Raw genomic sequence first — 25,248 nt, 5'->3', positions numbered from 1 at the left:
TGAAGTATGTACAAATATATGCCAGAAGGGAGGGAGTTATAGCCCTCCCAGACTTATTAACAAACGAGCTCTGCAGATTGCATGTTTCTTCTCAGCTGAACCTAGATGCAAATGACTGTTGGAGCGTGTGTCATCTTTCCCTGCCAAGATTTGTGCTTCCAGCTAATTCGGCCCATTCTTGTAAAGCAGAGGTTAACAAAGCTGCAGAGTTCATTTGATGTGTGTCCCTTCCTAGGCTTCAGCTCATCTCTACTCTTTGCAGGGTGTTGTTTCAGAATAGTTCAAGCTAATCAGAGTGGTGGTGGCTGCCATTCTGTCTCACCCATGGCTGCACACTCCTACTCTCTTTGAAGTGTTAGCACTGGGTTTGTGTGATCACACAGTGGTATGGAGGGATGGAGCTACCTGAAAACTAAGCCAATTTTTTAGTTCTGGGTCACTCTACTGACTGAGTAGCTTAGTGTCTGTTATCCTCAGCACCAGTCTTTATGCAAAGAGAGCAGACAGGCTGTTCCTTCTGGAAATAAGACCCCCCAAATCACATTTTGTATCTGCTTATGCTGCTGTGGACCTTCCCCTCCTGCCCTGGAGAGAAGAGGTTGTTGGCAGACTGCTCTAACACGTACCTAAACAAGGCTTGTAGCTGCAGGCAATAAACTAGATAGCACTGCTTTAGGCTTCTGTTTGACTTAGAGTAGGAGAGGAGGTTTGCAAGGGAGCAAAAGTGCAAAGTAAAGCCTTTGGAAAGTTGAGGACTAAGCCTAGATACAGGCAGGCATGCGCAGCTCAAAGCCTGGTGCCTATTACTCCCGGAGCCTTTGGGCAGGTGTTGACAGTAGAATATTTAAAAAATACAGCTGGAGTCAGAGAGCTTCTGGTGACAGAAGCTTGGGAGGAAAAAAATAAAGAAAAAAACCTACTAGATATGCAAAAAGCAGCCAATTTATCTCTCCAAGCATAGAATCCCTTAATTCTCCAGTGCTGGTCTTGAAACATGCGCACACACAAGGAATCATTTTCTTCCTACGCTCTGCAGAAAGCCAAGCCACTCTTCCTCACTGACATATGCCAATACCCATCTTCTGCTTTTACCCTTCTCCTCCTGCATCACACATGTTCCAGTCCTTCCGGGGGCTCTCACCCACGCACGCTGCTGCTGTCACCACGTCGGATGAGCTCTTTGCTTGGCTGTCGTGTGAGGAGATGGCCCTTTGTACAGCTGTGGTTTTGGATGAATATATCTTTAAATTCCACTTCTTGTAATGTGTCTCAGGCTGATCTTCTGCCACGCTTCTTGGAGTTAAGCAGTACACGACAGCAGAAGGATTTATCCTTTACAAATAGCACAAAAACACTGTGGAATGAATAGATGAGCACGTTGGTAGCAGAGAAGGTGCTCACTGGCAGAGGTAAGAGGACAGCAATAGGCAGTCCAAAGAGGATATCCAAGCACTGAAGGACATAAAGGGAGAGCTCTTCTGTCTGGAACACAGAGATGGGGGTGAGAGAAGCAGCAGCTAAAAACATGAAAAAGAAAGCAGGGTCTAGAAAGGAGACTTGGGGCTTGTACTGAACCAATATGGTAGCATAGCAAAAGCCTCTGGTAGGTGACAGTTTGCCCAGGCCCTGTTTGAGAGGTAAAGGCTGTACTAATTCACCCTATAATGATACGAAATAAGAAGCTTTCCTCTAGATGTCCTCGAAAATCTTTCAGCATCTGAGCTGAGCTCCTGAGCTGAACACCTGTTAGTCTTGGGGCTGTTTGTAGGACACATGGAGTCCCTCCGCCGCTGCACTGCCACTCTGATACTAAGCCCATGCTTTGTTGGATGTGTCTTTGGTGTTTCTGTAATCTATAGTGAATTTTAGGAAAACCTTTAACACCTTTTGTAATCTTAGCAAACAGTGTAACTTCAGAAACAAAATTGAGAGAGATGGTCTCCCAGCACATGTTGTATGTGACATACAGTATCATAGGACCATTCATTCAGATAAAAGACCTCATGTTTTGGGAGACTGTTTAACCAAAGGCTAGCAAAGGAACAGCTCTTGGTGCCCTCAGGAGAGAGTTAACCTATATAGACTTTGGTTCCCAAAATGCTGGTATGACCTATGGAACTGAGGTGGTATGGGTACCTGACAGGCAGGCGTGCTGCCTATGGGGACCCCTGGCTTCCCCAGGGTGTGAGGTAGGATGGGCTGACTCATGCAGGAGGTCAGAAAGGTGCCTTGTGCTCCCTGGCTGTGGGGTTTGGCAGGGATCTGGTAAGCCAGTTGGGAAATCCTTTTATTGTTTCCCTCTGACCTGCTGAGTCCTCCTGGCAAGTTGACTCATTTGCAACAAAGGATGTGGCCCTGTGCTGGAAGTGCTCCTCCTCGGCTCCACTGATGCTGAGCAGCTTGGTGCACGCTTGTTGTGGCCAGCCCTAATGAAAGTCCTGTTTTCCCAGAGAAGCTGGTAGTTAGACCTAATATCAAGCTCACACCCTTATGAGGATACATTTCCTGTCTTGACCCCCAAACTCTTTTTCCTCTCCTCTCCTCCCTAGATCCTTGGTTGCTCATTGTGGTAGTATACCTTTGCTCCAAAGGGGAAGCTTTCTAAACTAGCTCCTCAGTGAGAAGAAATGAATGACAGCTCTGGGAAGCTTAGTATTTTCCTGAGTGGCTGACTAGCATACATCCCTTTCACCTCTTTACTTCTGATCCAAGCAAACTTAGGAAATATACCCTTGTCTTCTTTCCACCCAACTCTATTTCTGAGAGAACTTGCTGCCAGAGACTTCTGCTGCCTCATAGAAGCACTGTGTCCTGTCGATCTGGATATTCATACCCCAGAGTGCCAGCCAAAAGAAGCTCAGTGCAAACAAGTGGTACCTTAGTCCCAGATGGGAAGTACAAAGGCTGTAAATCACACCCCTGATTTGGCATCGTATAGCTGAGCTTTCTGCTTGGATTTTAGGGAGATGTGGGACAGAGAGCATGACTGCTTGGAGAAAGTCTGCCTGGATGATGGCAGCCAAAGACTGTGCGAATTTAGGAGGCAGAAAGAGGGGTCACCTATGTGGACTAGGAAGGCTGTGTGGAGGCTTGCTGCAGGGATTGCTGATGGACTCTTCTTACTTTGTGGAGGCTTGACACTAAGACCTGCAGTTCCTGTTCCCTCTGCATAGGCTTCCCTTCACTGGAGGAAATGCTTACCTTCAAATTACTGTGGTTAGGGTGAACAATAAGCAGAGGTTGGGCAGGCAACAAGAAGCTATTCTCATTGCCCCAGAGGAGCTGAGCTGAGTTGCAGCATAATTAATATGCATCAGATTTAGCAGCCCGAGATCAGGTTTTGGGCTTGTTCACAAAATCTCTTTCCCTGCTTCATTATTGCTCCCAAAAGAAATTCTTTGCAGCTGTGGAGTGCTTTTGTTACTGCCAACATGCCACCTCCTTTTTATTTATTTGTTTTCAAAACTGTTTTCTAGTTTCCTGCCTACCTAGGATTCATCAGGCAGGAGTGGGGAGCTGTGTGCAAGTGCACACCAATGCAGGCAGGCCTTCCCTCCAAAACCACTGAGGAGAAACCAGGAAGATCATGCCTAAAAATTAAATATTAATGTATATATGGGCCTTCCAGAGCCTGAATCACTGCTGGATGCTGCATCTTCACAGACTTGTGCCCAGAGATGGTTCAACAGTCTGCTAGGAAGCAGTACTGATGGTAGTATGGGAAAGGTGCAGCTTTTACTGCTGCTCACTGACTACTGGGGCTTTTGCGTGGTGGCAGGCAGACCCAAGGTGAGATGCTGACATGCTATCTGTACTTCAGCAGCTTGCGGCTGCAAGCTGCAGACAGGAAAATGCAGACCCTTAGTCTGTGTCAGGAAGTTCAGGGCATTCTAGAACAGACTAGAAACAAGAACTGTGACTGCAAGGACATTTATCTCCTGTGTTTCTTGCCATGCTGCCTGCTGGGGCTGATGTGGTTTGTTTTCGTTTTGAAGGGCCAGGGTGGGACGGATGGTAGGAGGAAGGAGAAGGAGAGCGGAGGTTTGCACTCCCACACCCTCTGCAGTAAACGTGCTCAAGGCTTGTTAAGTCATGCAGCAAGTAAAACCCGTGAGGCATAACCCTGAGAAACTGAGGCATGAGTTCTGGTTTGGATGTCTTGACCTTGCTGAGGTTAACTGCTTTCCTATTGCACACTGCTGTGCAGCTGAGCAGGGCTGCCTCTTGGCAAAGGACAGATTTTGCATATGAGTTTCCTGTGGAGATGCTTGTCCTACTGACAAGTCGTGCGTGGGCCTGGAGAAGGCTGACAGTGACAGAGCAGAAGGGGGTGTTGTTGGTTAGCAGTGAGCAATGTGAGCTGATCTCTCCTATCTCCAACCATGGTGCTGTCTTGGCATGTACAGTGTGTGTAATGTCACTCATTGGTGTCAGCAGGCCATCGTCCTAGCTGGAGTAACAAGTAAAAGTGCTACAGGTGAGGAAAAAGCATCTTAGGAAACCTGTGTGCAGAAAGTGATGGTGGCTGCTTGTACTGGCTGTGAAGCAAACTAACACTGACAGACATATTTGTGGGAATAAATTTTGCCAAAGTGACATACCCTTGGCTTGCTTTTGAAAATGAGGGGAAATTTCTATTCTGCATGATGTGCACTCGGACTCATATTGATCCTGACATCAGAACAGAAGGCCTGGGCATAGAGGAAGGCTTGAAACTCCTGTGTTGGTCACTGGTGACAGCACAGACCCATCTGTCTCAGTGCCAGTGCTCCGGCCTTTTTGTCTGTCAGCTATGGAGTCCCTGTAGGGGAAGAAGGGAAAAGATGCTTTTGCCCTCCAATGTATGCCTGTTATTTAGGAGGTTTTAAGTCTTCTGGGAACTAGAAATAGGAATAAAGGTATCAGGGTAATGCAAATTATCATCTAGGTTTGGGGAACATTTGATTTATTTTATTAATTATTTAGGAGGAAAAAAAAAAGCTTTTAAAGCTTTGAATAGGTGTGGGGTGGGGGCATATCCAGATGATCCTGTTTAAACACAAGCAGTTAAGGGACTACAGAGAAGTTTGCAAGGTACGCATTTTGTATCTAGCTAATGCAGAGTAGGGGTAGCTGGAGCTGAATTCAGTAGCTGGATGATGGGGGAAGTCTGGACAGAAAAGTGGTGTTTGCTGCTCTCTGCTGGTTTGTAAGAGGGATGCTGTGATGGTGGCCCTTGGGCACTTGAAGCCAGGCGATGACTCACCATAAGTAACACTTGGTCTCAGAGACAGGTGATGGAAATAAACCTCAGCTCTGACCTGGCACCTGATGAATAAGGCCATTTTTGCCCTTGAGAGAGAAGGCAGCAGCAGGGAGCAGAGCTCACAGCAAGGAGCACATAACAGCCTGTTTTTTTTGCTGAATTGGAACAGTTTATTAAATTGGCTCTGGTAGGAGTCAGGCATCAGGAGTGCGTCGCTGAGGGAGGCGCAGTGCTTTATCTGGGCTCTTTCTTCACTAACTGAAACATTTTCTGTTTTTCACCAGCACCGGCAGCTCCTGAAGGACAGTTTCATGGTGGAGCTCGTTGAGGGGGCTCGCAAACTACGCCACGTCTTTCTTTTTACTGATCTGTTCCTGTGTGCCAAGCTCAAAAAGCAGATTGGAGGGTGAGGTTTCCCTTCTGGTCTATGTGTTTTGCATCTCAGCTTCAGCAGAGTCCTGGGTTCAGCCAGCAACAGCAGCTGAATATGAATACTCCAGTCCTGGGTAACCAGAATCTATGAAATGTAGTTGGACAGAGTGATCAGCAAGGAAGTGCTGGCCATCATAAGAGACCTTTGCTCTGAGAAACTCCTCTGCTTGTTCTCCTCAAACAAGTTGCTCGTGCCCTTTTTGAAGCACATACTTCCAGGGAAGTAATTTTGAAGAGAGTGGGACTTTCCCAAGAATGTCTGATATTGGCAGGAGGGGTGAAGAAGGGAGTAAATAGCACAAAACGTTAAAAAAAACATGGACAGGCTGTTCTGGTGAGAGCACCACAGAATGGCAGTCACAAGGTGTAGTTTCTTCTGATTGGGTTACATGGAAGTTTGTATGCTGACACTTCTACCCCCCACTCAACCATCCCAGCTCAGGCAGGAGAGACCTGAGCTTTAGACCACAGGCAGCCATCCATTCACACATGTGGCTTTGCTTTCAAACTCTGCATCTACAGAGGCTTTGAAGAGACAGAGCAGAGGACTAAAAGGGTATGCAAAAGATTTTTGTGGGTTTTTTAGGACAGAATAAACTAGGTAACAAAACAATTTGCTTTGTTTTGCAATTGGCCCTCCTTGGCTTTCTTACTGGAAAGCAGCATTTTACCAGATTTTTTTCTGATGTGGAAGTCATAAAGAAGCTGTCCCTACTTCTGTATCTTATGAGCTATAATGAGGAATGACCTGTAGGAAGAGGAAGTGAGTATTTGCCAAGCACCAGTAAGGAGCAAAGGTTTGGACCTTCTGTCTTTCAGAAAAAGCCAGCAGTATGACTGCAAATGGTACATCCCACTCACTGACCTTAGTTTCCAAATGGTGGATGAGTCCGAGGCAGTTCCCAACATCCCACTGGTACCTGATGAGGAACTGGATGCCATGAAAATCAAGATATCCCAGATCAAGAATGATATCCAGCGTGAAAAGGTAAAAGACAAAAAAAAAAACACAAAAAAAGCCGGTTCCATCCCACATGCAGAACAGACTCAATATCTCTGCTGAGATGAGATTCTGATAGAAGCATGGAGAATCCTGCTAAAACAGGCTGTTCAGCAGAGATTTGTGGTACAGCTCAGTTATCAGTGATATCTAGACTGCTGCACAGCCCATTGTTCTCATTCTGGTGCACTGCTTGTATGATGGCCTCCTCAGTTGGAGGCAGAAACAACAAAAGATGCCGTATTGCTCCTCTGCTTACATGGATCTGCCTGTGATTATTTCCAGGCATTTATGTTGAAAATGGAGCTCTCATGCTGTAGACATGAGAAAGGCTGGGAGTGTAGCATACCAATATGTGGAAAGTCTGGCATCTGTCAGAGCATATCCTCATTTCCTTTAGAGAAAAGGAACTGTGGGTTTGAAAATGTGTGTTGGTGTAAATGAGAGCAAGTGTAGGAGAATGATGTGCGTGTCCTTTTGTCTTCTTCTCTCCCCCCACCATTCAGAGGGCCAATAAGGGCAGCAAGGTCATTGAGAGGTTGAAAAAGAAGCTCTCAGAACAGGAATCACTCCTGCTGCTGATGTCTCCCAACATGGCTTTCCGGGTGCACAATCGCAATGGCAAGGTGAGTGGCTGTTTTGGTCTGTCTCACGCTTTGTGTAATAGAAAGATGCTAAAGGGCTCTGTGTGCTTGCACATGCGTTGTATAAGGAGATCCTGTTTTCTTCTGTCTGGTCTGAAAGCACTTTCCAAGGAGCAGACACCTAACCATAACTAAGGTGCTATGATAATGTCTCGGGAGGCCGTGACTAATTTGAATGTGACATTGGCATAAAAAATATAAATGAATGTATTAGCTGAACACCTGTCTGGGACAAGACAAGTCCTGTCAGAGCAATAGGAACTGCCCTCTTCACCTAAGAAAAAGCTCTGCAGCTACTCTCTTTTGGCCTCCCCTTCAGTTCAAGGCTTAGTGCATTCAGGGCTGCCTTCTCAGAGCTGTGTGCTGCCCTTCACAGAATCACTCGGCACCAGGGATGCTGAGAACGATCTCCTTTTAGCTTTGCAGGACTCTCAGTGTGCCAGAGGTATCACCTGCTCTGACAGTACTGGAACCTATCTCCATGGCCTTAGCACACACAAGGCAAAAGACTGTCACAAGATCCTGTTACAAACCAGTCAAAATTCAGAAGCTGGTAACTGCTTCTTCAGCTTGCATCAGTGTCTTGGCCTGTCATGGAAGCTTTTAGGTTTCGTGGTGCAGCTGCTGTAAGGAATTGTGCAGAGCTGTCGTGGGACATCATGCTGCCAGGGCCACAGCTGCTGTTTGCAGGGCAGAGCCCTGTGAAGGCTGTGACTGCAGGAGTCTGTTTGTTGGTGCTGCTGACACATTGCTGACATGGCACAGTGCCAGAGTCCTGCCTGTCATTGACAAAACCGTGATGTAGGGCAATGGGAAGAGTACCAGAAGAGCAGTATATCCAAGAATTTCTGCTGGAGAAAATATTGGAGGCAGACCAGCTCTCAGCGGTGGATCAGATTAATGCATACCCCATGTTCTTCTGTTTTTTGGGTAGAGTTACACGTTCCTCATTTCATCGGACTATGAAAGGGCAGAGTGGAGGGAGAACATCCGGGAGCAGCAGAAGAAATGTGAGTGACCCTTAGCTAGCTATTGGTTCAGATGCTGTGATATTGAATCCAGAGGATACGGTGTGGGGCATTCAGAGTGGAATCTGAAAGTCTTCTGTCACTGCACATCTGAGCCTGTCTGTGGGAATTTTGCTTCCCATACCACGGAGGGAATGTGTGGGAGGAGTTTCTCTCAATTACCCTCCAGGTAGAGATGTGTAGTTCCAGGCAGAGGAAACAACTGCACCTTTTGACCAAAGAGACTTTTATTTTGGTGTGGGTGTTTTTTGGCTTTGCAAGAATGTGGGTGCCCCTTTATTCCTGTGAGCCATTTGGGGACATTTTACTCTAAATTTGGAATAATTGAACATGCCCTAAACAGAGATAGGCTGCAGCAGTAGTACAGACCTAAGTGCTATGGTACTGTTGCTGAATGTTGCCCAGGGAGCAGCTGTCCTGTGCATGCCCAGAATGAGAGAGCATGCATTCAGCTTTTGCTTTGAATTTAATTGCTCTCCCTTTGAATTTCCGTGGCAGGCTTTAAAAGCTTCTCACTCACATCAGTGGAGCTCCAGATGCTGACAAATTCCTGTGTGAAACTCCAGACAGTTCACAACATTCCCCTCACTATCAATAAGGAAGGTAAGACGTACAGTTTATGCTTTCATATGGTGTAGCTGCAGTGAAAGCCTGTCTCTGCCTGCCTTTGTGCATTTCCCCTAGAGCTACTCTTAATATTTCTTTCTGCTACAGCTTCAATCTGGTGATGATTTCCAAATGTAGGACACTGCGTCAGAGACCATCCTGTGTTGCTTTTTAGCCTGCTGGTATAGGCTTTGTGTCTATATTTTACTTTTGTCCTTTGTTTTTCTTCCACGCTGTCTTGCTGACCCTAGCAGTGGCATTGTAAAAGCCCCAAATTGCCAGAAGTTATAAATGGCTAGAATACATGTTCCTGCTACATCCATTTTAGGGACATTAACTTCTGCAAAATTAACTCATCGCTCTGTCTTTCGCTCTTGGCTTCTCTGTGAATTTAACAGCGTTCCTTTGCCTTGTTGTATAGATGATGAATCTCCAGGTCTCTATGGATTCCTGAATGTCATTGTCCACTCTGCCACAGGATTCAAGCAAAGTTCAAGTGAGTTGTAGTTCTGTAACACAGAGGTTTTGGGGGATGTTAGATAGCAGGAGGGAGATGACGGTGCTGTTGACAGCTGGGTGTGGATTCATTTAGGATGGCAGTAACTGGGATGATGATCAGGAAGAGGAGTGGTGATTTGGGGAACTGGAAGTGAAATTGGGACATTGGTATGAATTTAGAGGAGTGCAATGGTACTGGCTAACATAGCTAAAAGCATAAAAGAAGGGGCAATGTCTGCAGTTCATCACTATTTTTAAAAGCACAAGATACCACATAATTAAACAGTGTGGAGATAATGAGGTTTTGATGACTCGGCCCTAACCTCGCCTCTGAGGGATGTTATGCAGATGCTGTTGCCAGTGAAATCAGCTCCGATGTGCTGATGGGATCCGGTATCTACCTAGGGGAGTTTCATTTCTCATTGGTGTAAACCTTCTGCTCATCGTGGCTTGATTGGGAAATACTAGTTAATAGCACACACCAGACTCATAAGTGAAAGGCTTGTCTGTGCTGAGGTTATTTATACCAGTGTGCTGGTAATTCAGCTTCATAAAAGCAACTCTGCTGGTCCAGATGACAAAATTTGCATTGGGCAGTGTTACTGGTACTATTACAGAGAAGATATAAATGAAGAAACACCCTAGAGGTGATTAATGTAAGATAGGAGGTTCTAGAAATATTTATGAAGTTTTTCTCTCCCCTTTCTCAGATTTGTATTGCACATTAGAGGTTGATTCTTTTGGGTATTTTGTGAACAAGGCCAAAACCAGGGTGTACAGAGACACCACGGAGCCCAACTGGAATGAGGTAGGTTGGGTTGTTCTTGATGTGCTGTTTTCCATGTGACATCAGTGCGTGATGGGTAGAAAAACTGCAAATGAAAGAACATCTTGTCTGAAGCCCAGGCTGCGTGCTTTGGATTTGTGCAGCATGTGCTGCCTTTCAGCAATCACACTGATGGCAGATCCACCTGGCTCTAATTCCTTCTCACAGATTTCCTCTTGATCTGGATGGAGTTAAATAAATTTTTCAGTACAAAATGAGTCCTGCATTTTCCAGCATCTCATCATTTAAACAGATATACTTGATTATTATTTTTTTTTAATAAGACATCAGTGATAGTATACTGAAGGAGGATTCTTTTGGAGGTGCTTTTATTTGTTGTGAGGAGAAAGAATTAGACGTATGCCTGCTTACAGCCAACTTGCAAACCTGCAGGAGAGCAAAATTAGACGAACGTAGGCGAGTTTGTTTCTTTAAATGATGCTTTGCTGCATGTCAGTGAAACCTGGCTAAGGAGCCAACTGCCTTAGTCTCTAATTTGGCCACCTCATATGTACAAATTACAGCCTTCAGTTTATTTTCAGACCATTTTCATGAGGAAGGAGATCTTCACCAGACCTGAAGTGCTCCTTCCTGAAGAGTTTTAAGGATAATATCCTGACTATGAAGAGACTGAACGTCTTGCTGTGGTGCACTCATTGCTCTGTCCTTTTCTGGTGCCCTGCAGGAGTTTGAGATTGAGTTGGAAGGCTCACAGACTCTGCGGATTTTGTGCTATGAAAAGTGCTACAACAAAATGAAGCTCACCAAAGAGGATGGAGAGAGCACAGATCGCATAATGGGAAAAGGACAGATCCAGGTAAGACTGCACTTAACTTGTTCCTGATTACTGCAAAACATGACAGGTTTTTTTAATCCTGGAGCATCCCAGAGAGCTTTTTTTCTGCCTTCTGATTGTCTCCACACTGGGAGTTTTCCTCCAGACAGTGAGAAATACAGTGAGATTCACAAGTGGGAAGTCAGCAGCCTTTTCCCTCTTGCCTTGTCCCCCTTGCTTACTTCACTGCCCTTATTATAAAAGATGTTTTTTCAGAAAAAATAGGTTCTGATCTCTTGATTTCCCTGTTAACTTCAACACTTCCAGCAGAGGATACAGAAGCTGCAGTGAGCCCTGGGTACTGTTGAGACAAAAGAGGAAGCAGTGAAAATACTGTGCAGAAGAACACTACCTTCCCTCCTTCCCTGTGTGCTGGAAGTTGATCGATGTGCTTGCAAGGCCTTGGAGGACAGGGTTATTGTCCTGATAACTGCCATGTCCAAAGTTTAGTGCCCATGACAACAGACTGCATCTGAGATAAATGGGTTTTTTGAACTATTCCACCACTGTGAATCAGTGTGTGCACTTTGTCTGTGTAGCAAATATAGCAAGGAAGGGGATGATTGCAGGCGGGTGCTGCTCTCCAGGAGCTGCTGTGTGATAAAGCACTAAAGGTCCGTGCAGGGGAAATCAGGCTCCTCAGTGGGTGCTGTCATAGTGAACACGTGTTCCTACGCTTCCTCCAGATTGTTGCAGTGTCTGTGCACAGCTTTAGGGAGCTGTTTAAGCGTTTGCTCTGAGGATGCATTCTTTACATTGGACTGTTGTATCCTGCCCAGGTAGCTTTTCCTTTCTTGTGTGCAGAAAAATAGTACTGGTTCACCTTCATTTACCTTTAGGTCTTTGCCACTTCTTGGATGACCTCTTTTTCAGGATGTGAGTGATAATCACACAGGCCAAGACCATCGGTGGCATTTCAGAGGCAGCTCTGATTGTGGGCAGCTTGCAGGATCACATCTCACTGTTACTCTAAAGGGGTTTGCTGTATAAATGAGACTGATGAGGCCCATTCTCCCCCCTCCTCCCAGCTCACAGCCCTGAAGCTCTCATACTATTTTCAGGGAAAGCTTTGTCACCAAATGCACGCTGGGTGTTTGGAAGATAATGTACATACAAATCAATAAATGCTAGTAGAACGTGACTCTCAGGCCAAGCAGAGATCTGTGTGTCCCTCCTGCTGACAAAGGCTGATTTTCTGTGGATCTGAGCAAGTACAAAAGAGCAAGCTTTCAGCCTTGAAATGCCCTGGAGATTTGTGTGCTCTCATTGGAGAACCGTGGAATCAGTGACCTTCTAAAGTCTTCAATGTCTTACATAGTTAAAAAAATATATAAGATTGAAATTTTTTTGACATTTTCTTCCCCACAGGAGTAGGTGTTTTTATGCACAGGATGTGTATGTTGTATTAAAACATCTTACATGAAGGTAATAAGTATAAATACTTGTTGGTGGCACTTGAATTCAATCACTTGATTCTTTTAGAGAAATCTAAGCAGCTTGGAAAGCTTAAAAAAAAAATCAACAGAAATGTTTTGGCTAATCCATGAATTTGTGCTGTGTTTGATCACAAAAGCAAACACAAAAGCTCTCATTTTCAGTAAATCCCCATGGCAGTTTTTAAGGACTCTTTCTGACCTGTCTGAACACCCTCAATTCTCAGTGATTTCTGTTGCATCACGCAGCTTGTTGACACCATTGAGTAACAACAAACCTAAGTCATAAGAGGGTCTGGTGAGATTTGGGGTTGATAAGAATTACTGAAGGGTTCTATCTTGTTCTAATTTTAAATCCAACCTCTGAAGATTTCTCTCTATTAAGAGATTATAATATCAAAATAAAATCAGTGCCTGTAGGTTAGCTTGTTCATGCTGTCAGCTTTTTTTTTCCTATCATTGGTTTTACATTCATTTCTCTTTCAGAAGTTTTGTTACTGTGGAGTTTCTAGCCTGTGCAGGTCTTGTTGTTGTTGTTGTTATTCAGCCAAAATCTGTCTTGTCTAAAGGCAATGGCTGTGAAGTTGGGTGAGTTTTTCCAAAATTCCCCATAGTTAAGAAGTCTGGGAATGTCAGGAGTCGTGTCTGCATCCTCTAGTTGATAAAAACAGGGAAAAATCTGTGTTGGTTAAATAGTAATGTGTTCTCAAGCCCTGTATGTATTATTGTAAATCTGCAGCTTCTTCCTGCTGGGATTCCTGACTCACCACATTCTCGGTGCTGCAGAGAGGAAGACAATGAATCAGGGAGAGCAGGCTGTGAAATGTTTATTAAATCTCTCCATTGCATAACAGCACAGGAGGAAGGAAGACTGGAAATTGGTCCATGTGGTCACAAGCTTCCAGGAATGGGCAGTGACTTTAATAGCTCCCATTGCTCATGTTTTCTCTTCCTATGGAATATTTTATTTCCCTGTTTTTTAGCCACAAGCAAGAGATTTGCAGCTTGCCAATCTGCAGATTTTCTCCCTAAAAGTAAAAAACTGCAAAGTTTTGAATGGGAGAAGCTCCTGTGCAGGTAGAAATTGAAATCCTCACTAGACCTGAGAGCAACAGCACTGGATTGTACAAATGGGGGGAGGCTTCTGTTACACCTTAGGCATTGAGAAATGCAGGGAGAAGGTGCCACTGTGAATCTGAGGTTGGCGAGGAGTTTGGGAAGGGAGGAAATGGCCAGATATATTTTGCAGCAGGGAGCATGAGGCTGAGCTCAGTTTTAGGCTCAGTTTGTCTCTCATTTTGAACTGTTTTTTTTCTTTCTGTTGTTACCTTGCAATCTGTCTTTGGCACTTGGATGGTTTACACTAAGTGTGGCAAGCATTTCCCCACATTTGGATTGTAGCTGCCTTTTGTTTGGTCATGAGACTGTGCATGCAAGCGAGCGCATATATCAGCAATACTGGCTTCAGCCTTGGGAACAGGCTGCCTGAGCAAACTGATGCTTCATCCTGTGATCCATCTCCTCCAGTTGGTGCCTCCTAGATACACCACTTCCTTTGTTATTATTTTTTCTTTTTACTGCACGATCAGCTGAGGCAAACTGTTCTCCCTCACAGCAGCGCTGGAAAGTCAGGGAGGATGTGCCTTTAAGCGGTCATTCAGTGGTAGCAACGCACCATGATTCCTCTGTTGCCATGCAGAACGATCACTCTTATCTGCTTAATTATCTGGGATATCTCATAGCAGTGCACATGGCTATTTCACAGACATCAAGGTTTGTTTTCCATGTAAAACAGATTGTCACATGCAGTGCTTCCCAAGTGTCAACTCAGAAAACCTTTTCACGCTTGAGTTCCTTTAAACAGTTTGCTCATGCAGAACAGTACCCCGGCAATGAAAACAGGGTGGAAGTGATGAAGGCAGTGGGTCATGTCTAAGGGGTGATGGTGGCAAAGATTAACATGTCAGCAGCAGCAGGAGAAGAATGGGGTTATGGCTGGACTGGGAGTTTCCAGCAGCAGTGAGACTCTGACAACATGTATGACACATCAGTTACACTTAAAAACTGATGGAGTGTGAAGTTGCCAGGGAGATTTAATAAAGGGAGGAAGTAATGCAAATAAATAACATAAAGCACACTAACACTAAGGCTGCCTCAGTCATTGCTCCCAGACATTTCACTTCTGCTGACGCTTCTTTGTTTTTTCCTCTTTCTGTATGTTTTCTCTTCTGGGGGACAAAAATCAGCAAACTCTCCGTGGTGATTTCTTAAGACAAAGCACAGACAGCTTAATACCTGCCTTGCATTTGCTATTGACCAGTGTCCTCAGTTTGCCTTTCTCCTGGTCCCTGCCACTTTGTGTTCTGCACGCTCAGCCTCTGCTGACTTCTGTACCTAATTGTGTGCCTTAATTCATTGCTAATTTGCTATGAGCACTAGAACCTTGCACTCAGAAATCCCGCGGTGCCAAGCTGCTTTGTTCTCTTGTGTTTTGTGCAGGATACAGAGAACCATTTGCTTGATTCATTAGTGAATTTAGGGATGTAGCTTGCCAATGCCAGTGCCAAAAAAGTGGGTCACAAGAGGCCTGGAGGTGCTGGGGGAGCACAGCCCAGTTTGTTTATGTTTTCCTATGCGGCATGTGCTTCCAGTGGGGGCTGTGCAAACAAGCCCATAAGGCTCTTAGCAGGTCTGTCCTGTTTGCACAGACACAGCACAATCTTATATGCTTTCGGTGGGGATGAGATGGGTCCTTTTGTCACTCAAACCCAGTAACCAGTTGAAGGAAATGTTGAGAGGTGCATTTCACTGTCGCATTAATGCAGTGGCGGCCATTTCACAGTGCCTCAGTGTTCCTTGGGCTGGTGACACGAGGGCTCTGTGCTCACTTGGAGCAGCCTCCTTTTGGCTCTCTGTAGATTACATTCTTCTACTCAGTGCTCCTTCTTCCAGGTCACTGATCTCCAAATCAGGCCAAAAGACAGCACGACCCCATTTGTCACAGGCCGCTCTCTGTGCTGGAGCATCACACTCACTGACTCTTTGTCATCAGTCTGCTTTGTAACCTGCCTGCTCCTGCTGCCCTTTTTCTGTGTTGCTCTTACTGGTCTCACAAGGTTGATCCACTGCAGGGTCCGGGACTAAAAGCTTGCTTGCTTGTTCAGGGTTGCTTGCTCAGGGTTGCTCGCTCAGGGTTGCTCACTGTTATTTCCTATTGTGATTTTGTCAGACTGTTAAACCTAACTTCCTGCTTCAATCAGTACTGTTGAGAACTTATTCAAGCCTTTGCTCTTTTATTAGTTTTCATCTACTCGACTCAGTTACTTAAAAAGCACCTTGGATTCATTTTTTGTTGTTGTAGCCATTGATTTGTGCAGGGTTGGCTCAGGTCAGCCTGACCCCCCTCCACCCTCCATTCAGTACAAGCTGTTCTCTACCAACAATCAAACAGCAGGTGGGGAGCACAGAGGGTCCCTCCAGCCCTGCAACAGAGCTCAGAGACAGAGGAGCATGGGCAGCAATTGGTGCACCAACAGTCCTTGCTCAGTCCCCATTTTCACCCAGCAAAAGAAGAGTCTTTGTGAGCTCCCAACTCCAGAGCACTGCTTTTGTTGGTTATCCCTGTATGGCAATCACTGAGGAGATGGAGTAGGACTTGGACTCACGCTTTTTAATGTCTATTTACTTGCTTTTGTTTTGCACAGTGGTAGAAGTTTTGTAGCCATAACCTAAGCAGAACTGGTAATACCTGCTAGCTTAAATGAACTGGGCCATGCTAGAGTTCTCCTTCAACTGTTTTGCACATATTTCAAACCCTCTTTTCCCTGCAATCGTAAATACTCTCTGCAAATAACGCTCTCAGTAACTCCATTCTACAAGGAGATAGAAAACTGTTTTCTAACAGTTGGGTTCGCTGTGGCAGCCTCTACCAGCAGAGCCCTGCCGGCAGCTTTGTAGACAGCTGAAGGTCAAGTTTTCAGGAACACTGAGCGTGGTTGCTCGTTCATAGGAAACCAAACACTTCAGAAATGGTTTCCTCTTGATTCTGGGAAAGAATGCAGTTCGCTAGAAACCAAACTTCCATCACGGAAATTCAGGGGAGAACAGCTCAGGTTCTGGCCAGCTTGTAGGGACCTTGGCCAGGCACACAGGCGGGGGCGGATCTGTTCCGCCGGAGTTAAAAGCAAACCCTCTTGGCAAACAGTCTGTTATTCGGGTTTGCTGAAGTGCTGCAGCAAAGCACTTCTTCTGCCCGTCGGCCTCTTGATCCTTTCTGCAGTCCCAAAATGTGGGAGCTGTTAGTTACTGACTATTCCTTACAAGGGGTCTTCAGGAATTTCTGCCACAATTACACCTTCAGGAGCCGGTCCGATTCAGCAGGAAGGCGCGTGTGTGCAGGCAGCACCCCGCTGTGGGATCACATCTGTAACAAAGTGCGCAGAGACAAGGTTGGCCTGACTTGCTCATCTGCTCCTTCTTGGGGTCTCTACAGTGTGAGTAAGCAGGGAGAAACTTCTTTCTGCTTGTTGTCTTTCGCAGGGAGCATGGCAGGGGGTCAGGGGAAGTGCCGTGTGTGTGCCTGACAGCAGTTCTAGGTTAATTTGCTGATGGTTTGGAGCGTGAGCATGATGGTGTGTGAGAGCTCCCAGAACACACAGCAGGTGCCACTGTTTCAACATTTACTTCTGCCAGGCGGAGAAGTTTGCTTTTGCATGGAGTTTTGTGAGAGGGAGGAACTGTACTGCAGAAATAGCCCTGGTGTCTTTTTCTTTGCAGACAACAGTGAATTCAAAACACAGAGTGTGGTGCAGCTGCCTCCTTGTGAGCATGCAGTATCTCAGGTGTTCAAGAGCCAAGTGCCACAAAGCTGCCTCAGGAGGCACTGAAGTCTGTTAGCTTTTGCTGGTGCAGATTGCTCATGGAAGTCCTCGTGCAGGAAGGTCTTTTCTGTGTTTTGTCAGTATAGTTTGAGCTAAGTGTCAGCAAAATCAGCTGGTTTTGAACTCTTTTGGTTAGCATTGGAGTTGCTGCGTGATGTTTAAGTACTTGAGTCAGCTGTTCCCAGCTTTACAACTGTTCACTCAAAAGAAATCAAGCAAAGCTGAAAATGGAACTTGGGGCTTTGCTTCAGAACCTGATTTTGTTTAGTGAATTCTTGCAATAGCAGAGGCAGGTGTTCTTCCTGACTGTGTACAAGATGAAATTAAAAGTAGTACGCAGTTCCAAGTGAGACAGCTTTCCATGGTTTCTGAACTGACTTTCTCCTTTTCGACTGGGTTCCTCCACTGTCAGATCCTGACACAGGTTTCATTTGTTCAACGTTACCTATCTCTGTGTAGATCATGTTCCATTTCTATTCCTTTTTCTCACTGTAGAGTCATTGTGTCTTTTGAATTCAGCAGAATGTAGTCCTTCCTGGAAGCCATTGGCTTCATAGCCAACAACTATGAAGTTCTCAAGTCTGGCTTTCTGTTTCAGCACAGTAATTTTGCACTCATCCAACCACAGCAGTCTGTGGCAAACTGCATTCCACTTTCTCCAGCTGAGACCAGATTGCAGCATCTGTTTTCTGCCATGCATTTGGAAGGTTTTATGGTACTGTGGGAGGAACAGCTCTTGCAGGAACTGCACTTCAACAGCCATTTTCTCTCCCTCCCATCTTTCTCATGAGTTTTGCTGTCTCCTTGTGATGTAGCAGACTTAGCGTTCCTTCACGCTTGTGCAGAAGCAGCAAAGTGATTCTTTCCCTGTGATGAATTAATAATAACCTATTCAACATTTGTAAATGCCTGAAGCCTACAAATTACTCCAGAATGGAAAAATAAGAGCTTAATAGGGGGTCTGTCTTTGTCCACTGTCAGGTGTGGCTTTTTGAACGTGTGTCTGTCTGACATTGCTGTGATCACCATACTGTGAGCCTGGGCAGATCAGGTAGAATTGCACTTAGCGGGGCGGGAAAAGCAAAAACGAAAAGCACTGTTGTTTTTTTTTTTAAAAGGAAACAAAACTCTGCAGTTGCTTTTGGTTTTTAGAGCAGATGTTATGGATGGATTTTGTGCTTACTTTGATCTTACAGAAATTACATAAAAGTTCTGTTGTGCAGTACAAGAGGACTGATAGAAAAACCCATAGCCTTGATAATCCAGCTTTTCATGTTTCAGCGCTTACATTTAATTAACTTTTTTGACTATTGAAACTATCAGGAGGCTTCCCAAACTGAAGTAGAGCATGCAAGCAGGCATCTGTCTTCAGACAAGAGATTTCCTGTGTACACATACGCAGAGATTCCCAATTCTTGATCTTATTTCTGAATTTTGAAAATTAATTTCAGCACCTCTTTTAGGCAAGAAATTAGAGAACAAAGGAGACTTTCTCTGTCTTACGTGCTTGGAACTTGCAGCTCTTTGAGAGAGATCTGTTTCAAATCAGTCTATTTTCAGAAATTTTTCCTCCCCTTTTTGGACTCCTGGCCCTGCAGGACAGGGCAAATTTGGCCTGCTGTTCTTGTGCCTGATGTTCTGCAGCAATGACTGCAGTTTCCCTTTCCATGGAATGTGAGGTTCTTAGCTTTCAAATACTGATTTTCCTTGTTGAGGCTTCTTGTTGAGGCTTTGCTGTTGAGCAGACACTGCATGTGTGTTGCAGGATTGTCTATATGAGTGAGATGTCATCATCATCCCAGCTTGGAGAATGCAAAGTATGTGTCGTGTTACCCAAAATTTGGGAAACCTTGGGATGTGTGTTTTCCTATGGGAATTAATTAATGCATTGAAAGCGGAGGAGCTTTGCTTGCTCACAGAACCCTTTCAGGCTAGTTGACTTCTCCCAAGTCTGTTCTTGGCTCATGGGTCATTTCCATGTTTTTCAGCTGGACCCACAGACACTGCAGGACAAGGACTGGCAACGCACAGTCATCTCAATGAATGGAGTAAGTACTGCAAACAGCACTGCTTCCACACCTCTGATGTGGTTTATGTCTTTGCTGTTCACTGCAGAATAAAAAAAGGGAAAAAAAATGTTTGAAATGTAACAGCTGCTCTCTTCTGATCAGGTTGAAGTGAAGCTGTCAGTGAAGTTTACCAGTCGAGAGTTCAGCCTGAAGAGGATGCCATCACGGAAACAGACGGGGGTCTTTGGGGTCAAGATTGCTATTGTCACCAAGTGAGTGGATGGGTTGAATTTCTCCCTATTGGTTTTTGAGAAAGCCAATTAGCCAGTGGGTTGCACCTGTCTTAATGCCACTGAGGGATTTCTTAGTACAGTCTGCTCCACTTGGGTAGCAGTGCAGATGGCTGTTGCTGCAGAAAGGTGGTGTAGATTTTGTGAGCTTCATTTTTGCATGGGAAAAAAACCCAACATGCATACAGGCTTGGAAACCTCGGGTGTTCACTTCCAGCATGTCACTTCTCAGAATTCCAGAAGTGCCCCTTGCCCTTTTACTTTGCTGTTAGCTGGCTTGGCCACAAAGTTCCAGAGCCATTAAAGAGTGTTATTTCCTTTCCATAACCAGAAATGTTCAAGTTCTTTGGATCCTGTTGTATTATTTGAACCCCTGATCTTTTGTCATGAATTGTTTACCAGAAGAAACCTGTTTGTTCTGTTACATGCATTGGGAAGTGTAGTGTTTCCTCATTTTGGAAATGCATTAATTTGAAGGCAGCAGTGTTGCTATGTATCCAAGGGTAGTTTGGGAATGCTCCCATTACCTCCGCAGGGCTGCAGACACAAGCGGCAGTAGGAGGAGCTGGCTAGAAGCCCTAGTACTCAGGGCTGCTGCAGAATGACAGAGTGATTTTAGCCCGCCTGTCTGGCTGGGGTAGCAAGAATTGAGGGCATGAGCTGTACTGAACTCTTCTGTCTTCCTTTGTTAAGGAGGGAGAGATCAAAGGTGCCTTACATTGTGCGCCAGTGCGTGGAGGAGATAGAGCGCCGCGGAATGGAGGAGGTGGGCATCTACCGCGTCTCGGGGGTCGCAACCGACATCCAGGCTTTGAAAGCGGCCTTTGATGTCAGTAAGTATTTGTGCCTGCTTTCCTCCTACCTGTGAGAACCTATGTGAGCTCTGTCAGATGGCTGTGCTATTTTTAATTTACATTCCCCCTAGAAGCATTAAGAGGAATTCTCATTCAAGGAGAATCGTTTTAAACTGGCTGCATGTTTTATTCATATTCCTCAGCCACAGATGCGACCCAAGACCTACAATGGAATAGATCCCTGTACCAAATACGTCTGTTATTCCTCCCAGCAGACATGACACGGCTGGTTTGCAGGCCTTGCCAAGACTCTGTGCATAGCAGGAAGCTTCCTCAGGGGAAGCAGCAACCAGAAGCTGCAGTTTTCCTCATTGCTGCCTCCAAATTATTAGAAGTCCTTGGAATTGTTTGAGAATGTTTTGTGAAAGGAAGCAAGCAGAAAATAAATGATGCAATTCAGTGGTTGATTAGGAAGAAGAGGTGATTTACCAATCAGAAGATGGATGGTCAGGGCTCTTTTCTTGACTCTGTGGCTATACTGCTGTGTGCAGTTCAGTTAATTTTGACCAATATTTTAAAGCCTTCCTTGATCTTGTATTGAACAGTGTTCCTTAGTGCTGCTGCATTTAATGGAATGACATACGTGTCCCCAAAAGACATCCAAACTCAGCAGATTAAACATCTCCAGACTGCTGTGCTGTGGAAAATGAAATTTCTGCCATACTTTTAGCATCCACCTGACAACCAAAGGACCTCTTGAGCTCTTTTTTTTGTGTGTGTGTGTGTGGCTTTTCTTCATTCTTCTATTTTCCTTTCTGTCCCCCTGAACTACCAAAAACATTGATTTGTGAGTCCTCAGTAGTGCAAGTAAAAGTGTTTCATATTTTGAAGAACAACATTTTTTCGTTTGCATTAAATGCCATTTTCTGCTAAGCCAGCAATGGCTCTGCTGCTTGATGTTTGTTTTCAGGGAAGGAGGTGGTCCTGTTGTACTTAAAAGTAACAAAACTGAAATGTGAGCCCTGAATTGCCTGTGTACTTTAGCACTCAGTGGGGAGCTGGACAGCCTTAGAGTCTCTTATTCTAAGCTGTTTGAGGCATGGAACTGGAATAACCAATGTGATCATTAAGAAAAAGTTGAAATGCATATAAATGCAGTCATGCAGGGCTTTTTCCAGATCAGGCCCGCATTGCTGGCAGAGCAGAAGGAACCATGGATAGTGTGAACTTCCTTCTAGTTGATTTAAAGCTGGAAACTGCAGCCATTTGTGCAGCATTTCTCAGTTGTCATTTAACTGAGAGAAATGAAAACAGGAAAACTCTCAGCTATTTGGGCAAAGACAGGAGGTAAACAAGGAATCAAAGCAATCAAAAAGTGAATGCAAGGCCAGCAATTTATTAACCCTTCTTCCCTTCTTCCCTCTTTCAGATAACAAAGATGTGTCAGTGATGATGAGCGAGATGGATGTTAATGCTATTGCAGGCACATTGAAGCTGTACTTCCGAGAGCTGCCTGAACCTCTCTTTACAGATGAACTTTACCCCAACTTTGCAGAAGGCATTGGTAGGTCGTAGCAAAAATAACTCTTGACGACCTGGATCTGTGTTAAAGATGCTCTTCTTTAGGAGGCTGCTCCTAAAGCAGTATAGAACTGTATTTATAATGTTGCACAGAAGCTTGGAACAAGCCGTAAGGGAAGTGGAATGGATCTCAGAAATTAGCTTTGGAATGACATCATCTTGCTGCAAGTCTGAGGATGAGCAAATGCCATGATTTTTTGAAAGCAGAAAATGTCCAAGTTTCTGAAGGGCAGGCAAAGAATAGAATGACAGCCTGCTTGCTGAGTTTGTGCTTGTTTGCCCATTCGGTCTTCCAAGGAAGTCCTCTTTGGAGTGAGATATGCCTTGTTATATTTAATGAAGGGGAAACATCCTAATGATTGGACATCTTCAAGCAATTGAACTGCTAGAGGGAAAAGGGTTCTCTATCCCTCCAAGAAATCAAGAAAAACAACTAACAGTGAGGCACTTATGTCTGCCTGGCCTTCCAAAATATGATGCAATTACAGTCCATTCAGCACCAACCATATTTGGTGGTTTGGGACATTATACAGTTCAGTCAATTTCTAATTTACTGCCTGTGGTGATGTTTTATTATTTTTTTTGTCTTGCAGCACTTTCAGATCCCGTTGCAAAGGAAAGCTGTATGTTGAATCTATTGTTATCACTTCCAGAACCCAACCTTGTCACATTCCTTTTCCTTTTGGACCACTTAAAAAGGTAATGTTTGAATCCTTTAGATACTTATTCAACATATAAAGTATGGTTATTTTGAAAAAAGGAGCCGCCTTCTCCTGAGCACATGCTGAATCAGGCAAATGAAGAAGCATTTGCTGATTTGATGTGGATGCTCATCAGATCACTATTGCTTCATGCTCGTTTAGTGAAGCACTGCGTTCTCACTGAAACTGAGAGGATTAGAACTGAAGGAGGGGGGTAGCAAAAGTCTCAGGACTTATCTAGTGCAAATGCAAATTGCTGCTGCGATATCTCCACAAAACTGCACCTGCATCAGGAAAAGTTTCAGTATTAATTGTGAAACTTTGTGCTTAAGGACTCGTCAGTACTGTCTCAAAAGGTGTTGCAATCTAACGTGACACATCTTTAAAAATTCCAGTTTTGCACTTCTAACTGGAGTTGTCAGCTCCCTGTTTAGACTGGTCTTTCTGATCTTGTCTGTCTTTGCAATATGGTTGCAACTGTGAAAAAATATTTCCATGTGTTTGATACAATAAACTTGTTTAATACATGCACAGTATTTCAATTTCATACGTACATCCAGAGACTGTCAGTGTAGACATCAAAGATGATCTTGTGACTGAGGTTCTGGATTAAAATCCAGGAAATCTGGGCTTGTTTTTGTTACAGACTCTTGTGCCCTTGGGTAAATGTTTTAACCTGCGTGCCTCAGTTTCTCATTTCTGAAACTGGGATGAAAACATTCCTTTATTTCTGCCTCACTTCTGCCTGACCAAACGATCAGCAGGCCCTTTCTCAAACAAGGGTTTGTAGAGTGCCTAAGATTGTAGCTGTCAGGTCAAGGTATTGTTTATGTATACAGTCAATTTGGGGATGTATGGAGAGAGTGCTTGCTTCAATGTCTGTACCTAAATTTTGTATAAAAGGATTAATTATGGTTTCTTGCTGAAGGACATTTCCAAACTCAGATATTTACAAAGATCCAACTTGTCATTTCTTCTCACAGGGTTGCTGAGAGGGAGAGCATTAACAAGATGTCCCTGCATAATCTTGCAACTGTCTTTGGACCAACGCTGCTCAGACCTTCAGAGAAGGACAGTAAAATCCCTGCCAACCCAACCCAGCCTATAACAATGACTGATAGCTGGTCACTAGAAGTCATGTCCCAGGTAAAATTCAAAATGTACTACTGAATCATTTAAAGGCAGTAGCTGGGTTAAAGTAAGCTGTGGTCATCTACCAAGGCCTTGTTCAGCTTTCCTCCTTTTTTTCATAGCAGTTTTGAGAAACATAAACAACTTTCACCTCCCAGTGCAGACGTTTTTGACTCTGTTTACAGAACTGTATTTCTTCAGGCAGTTCAGTTTGTATCTGTACTAATAGTCGATATGCACACATCCTGCATTCTTTCTTTGTGCACAGTAAGGTTTTGGAGAGCAGTCTCAAGGCTTTTTGAGTGCTGTGTTACAAGCCTAGTATAAAAGGACTGTTCTTCCACAATGCTCAATAATCCTTGCTAGATTCAGATTTCTTTTGCCCTTGCAGCCTTCTTAAAGCAGTGCAGACAGCTAGAGGAACCTGGAGGCTGTGTTAGCTCATCGTTCTGTTTTGTACTTCCTTTATTGAGTGACAGCAAATCATAGATCAAATTTTTTCAACAAAGTGGAACATCAGTACTTGCTATCCTTGAAGCTGAAAAGTGCCTCCAAAGCATTGGGGTTTTTAATATTCCTCCTGATACTATGCACGGTATTAAACTAGTAAGTGCAAAGAAATTCCTATGCAGAGCCATGCAGTCACGTCTGCCAGCTGTAAAACAGCCAGCATGACAATGAATTAACAAGGCTTTATTTTTACCTATTCCCTTCTCTTTCCAGGTTCAAGTCCTTCTGTACTTCCTGCAGCTAGAGACCATCCCTACCCCAGACAGCAAGAGGCAAAGTATTCTCTTTTCCACCGAGGTGTAGATGTCTGTGATGCCAACAGGACTCCAAAAAAAACCACACCACAAACCCAACCTGTTCTTGGCATGAATCTGCCACTCTTGAAAAAAGGAAGACTGGTGTTCCTTCAGACATTTCTGGCCTGTTCCTGTTCTGGGGAATTACGGCCATCAGTGCTTCTGCTGTTTGTTAACCAGTGGCAAGCTGAAGAGAAGGTAGAAAAATACCTACTTTTGATCAGGAGAATGAGAATCGAAGTGGAGACAGAGCTGTGCAGAACCTCCACTAGAAGGAGCAATAGACACTTGAACAGATGCACCATGGAGTGTGGCTGTTACTCTTGTTGGGAATGTGATGGGAGGTATTCCTCATTTTATGGATTTGTCATAAAGAAACGTCAAGATTTCTAATGGACCACTTGATAGGATACCCGTTTTTGGGTGAGAGGGAGTTAAAGGATCTATCACAACTGTGTCTTTAATAACTGCTGTTTTTAAAGTACTGTTCTAGGCTACAAAAATAGCAT

General features: G+C 44.5%; 1 protein-coding gene across 2 annotated transcripts in view; it reads left to right on the top strand.

Annotated features, from left to right (window-relative positions):
* Positions 1-24,746, top strand: part of BCR (BCR activator of RhoGEF and GTPase) — a gene marked incomplete at both ends in the record, with an annotated part of 91,971 nt that extends 67,225 nt beyond the window's left edge. For both annotated transcript variants that reach the window (XM_079543735.1, XM_079543734.1), the window contains 15 exons: positions 5,530-5,651; positions 6,497-6,665; positions 7,184-7,303; positions 8,256-8,331; positions 8,848-8,952; positions 9,377-9,451; positions 10,164-10,261; positions 10,965-11,096; positions 19,416-19,475; positions 19,599-19,708; positions 20,420-20,559; positions 21,950-22,084; positions 22,695-22,800; positions 23,786-23,948; positions 24,657-24,746. In XM_079543735.1, coding sequence (XP_079399861.1) covers positions 5,530-5,651; positions 6,497-6,665; positions 7,184-7,303; positions 8,256-8,331; positions 8,848-8,952; positions 9,377-9,451; positions 10,164-10,261; positions 10,965-11,096; positions 19,416-19,475; positions 19,599-19,708; positions 20,420-20,559; positions 21,950-22,084; positions 22,695-22,800; positions 23,786-23,948; positions 24,657-24,746 — 1,701 coding nt within the window. The remainder of the gene's footprint in view (positions 1-5,529; positions 5,652-6,496; positions 6,666-7,183; positions 7,304-8,255; positions 8,332-8,847; positions 8,953-9,376; positions 9,452-10,163; positions 10,262-10,964; positions 11,097-19,415; positions 19,476-19,598; positions 19,709-20,419; positions 20,560-21,949; positions 22,085-22,694; positions 22,801-23,785; positions 23,949-24,656) is intronic.
* Between the last annotated feature and the right edge of the window lie 502 nt (positions 24,747-25,248).

Source organism: Tetrao urogallus (assembly GCF_951394365.1).
Source record: "Tetrao urogallus genome assembly, chromosome: 17".
In the NCBI taxonomy this organism is placed as follows: Eukaryota; Metazoa; Chordata; class Aves; order Galliformes; family Phasianidae; genus Tetrao; species Tetrao urogallus.
Note: the sequence above shows the minus strand (reverse complement) of the source record. Positions and strands in the feature narration are given on the sequence as shown.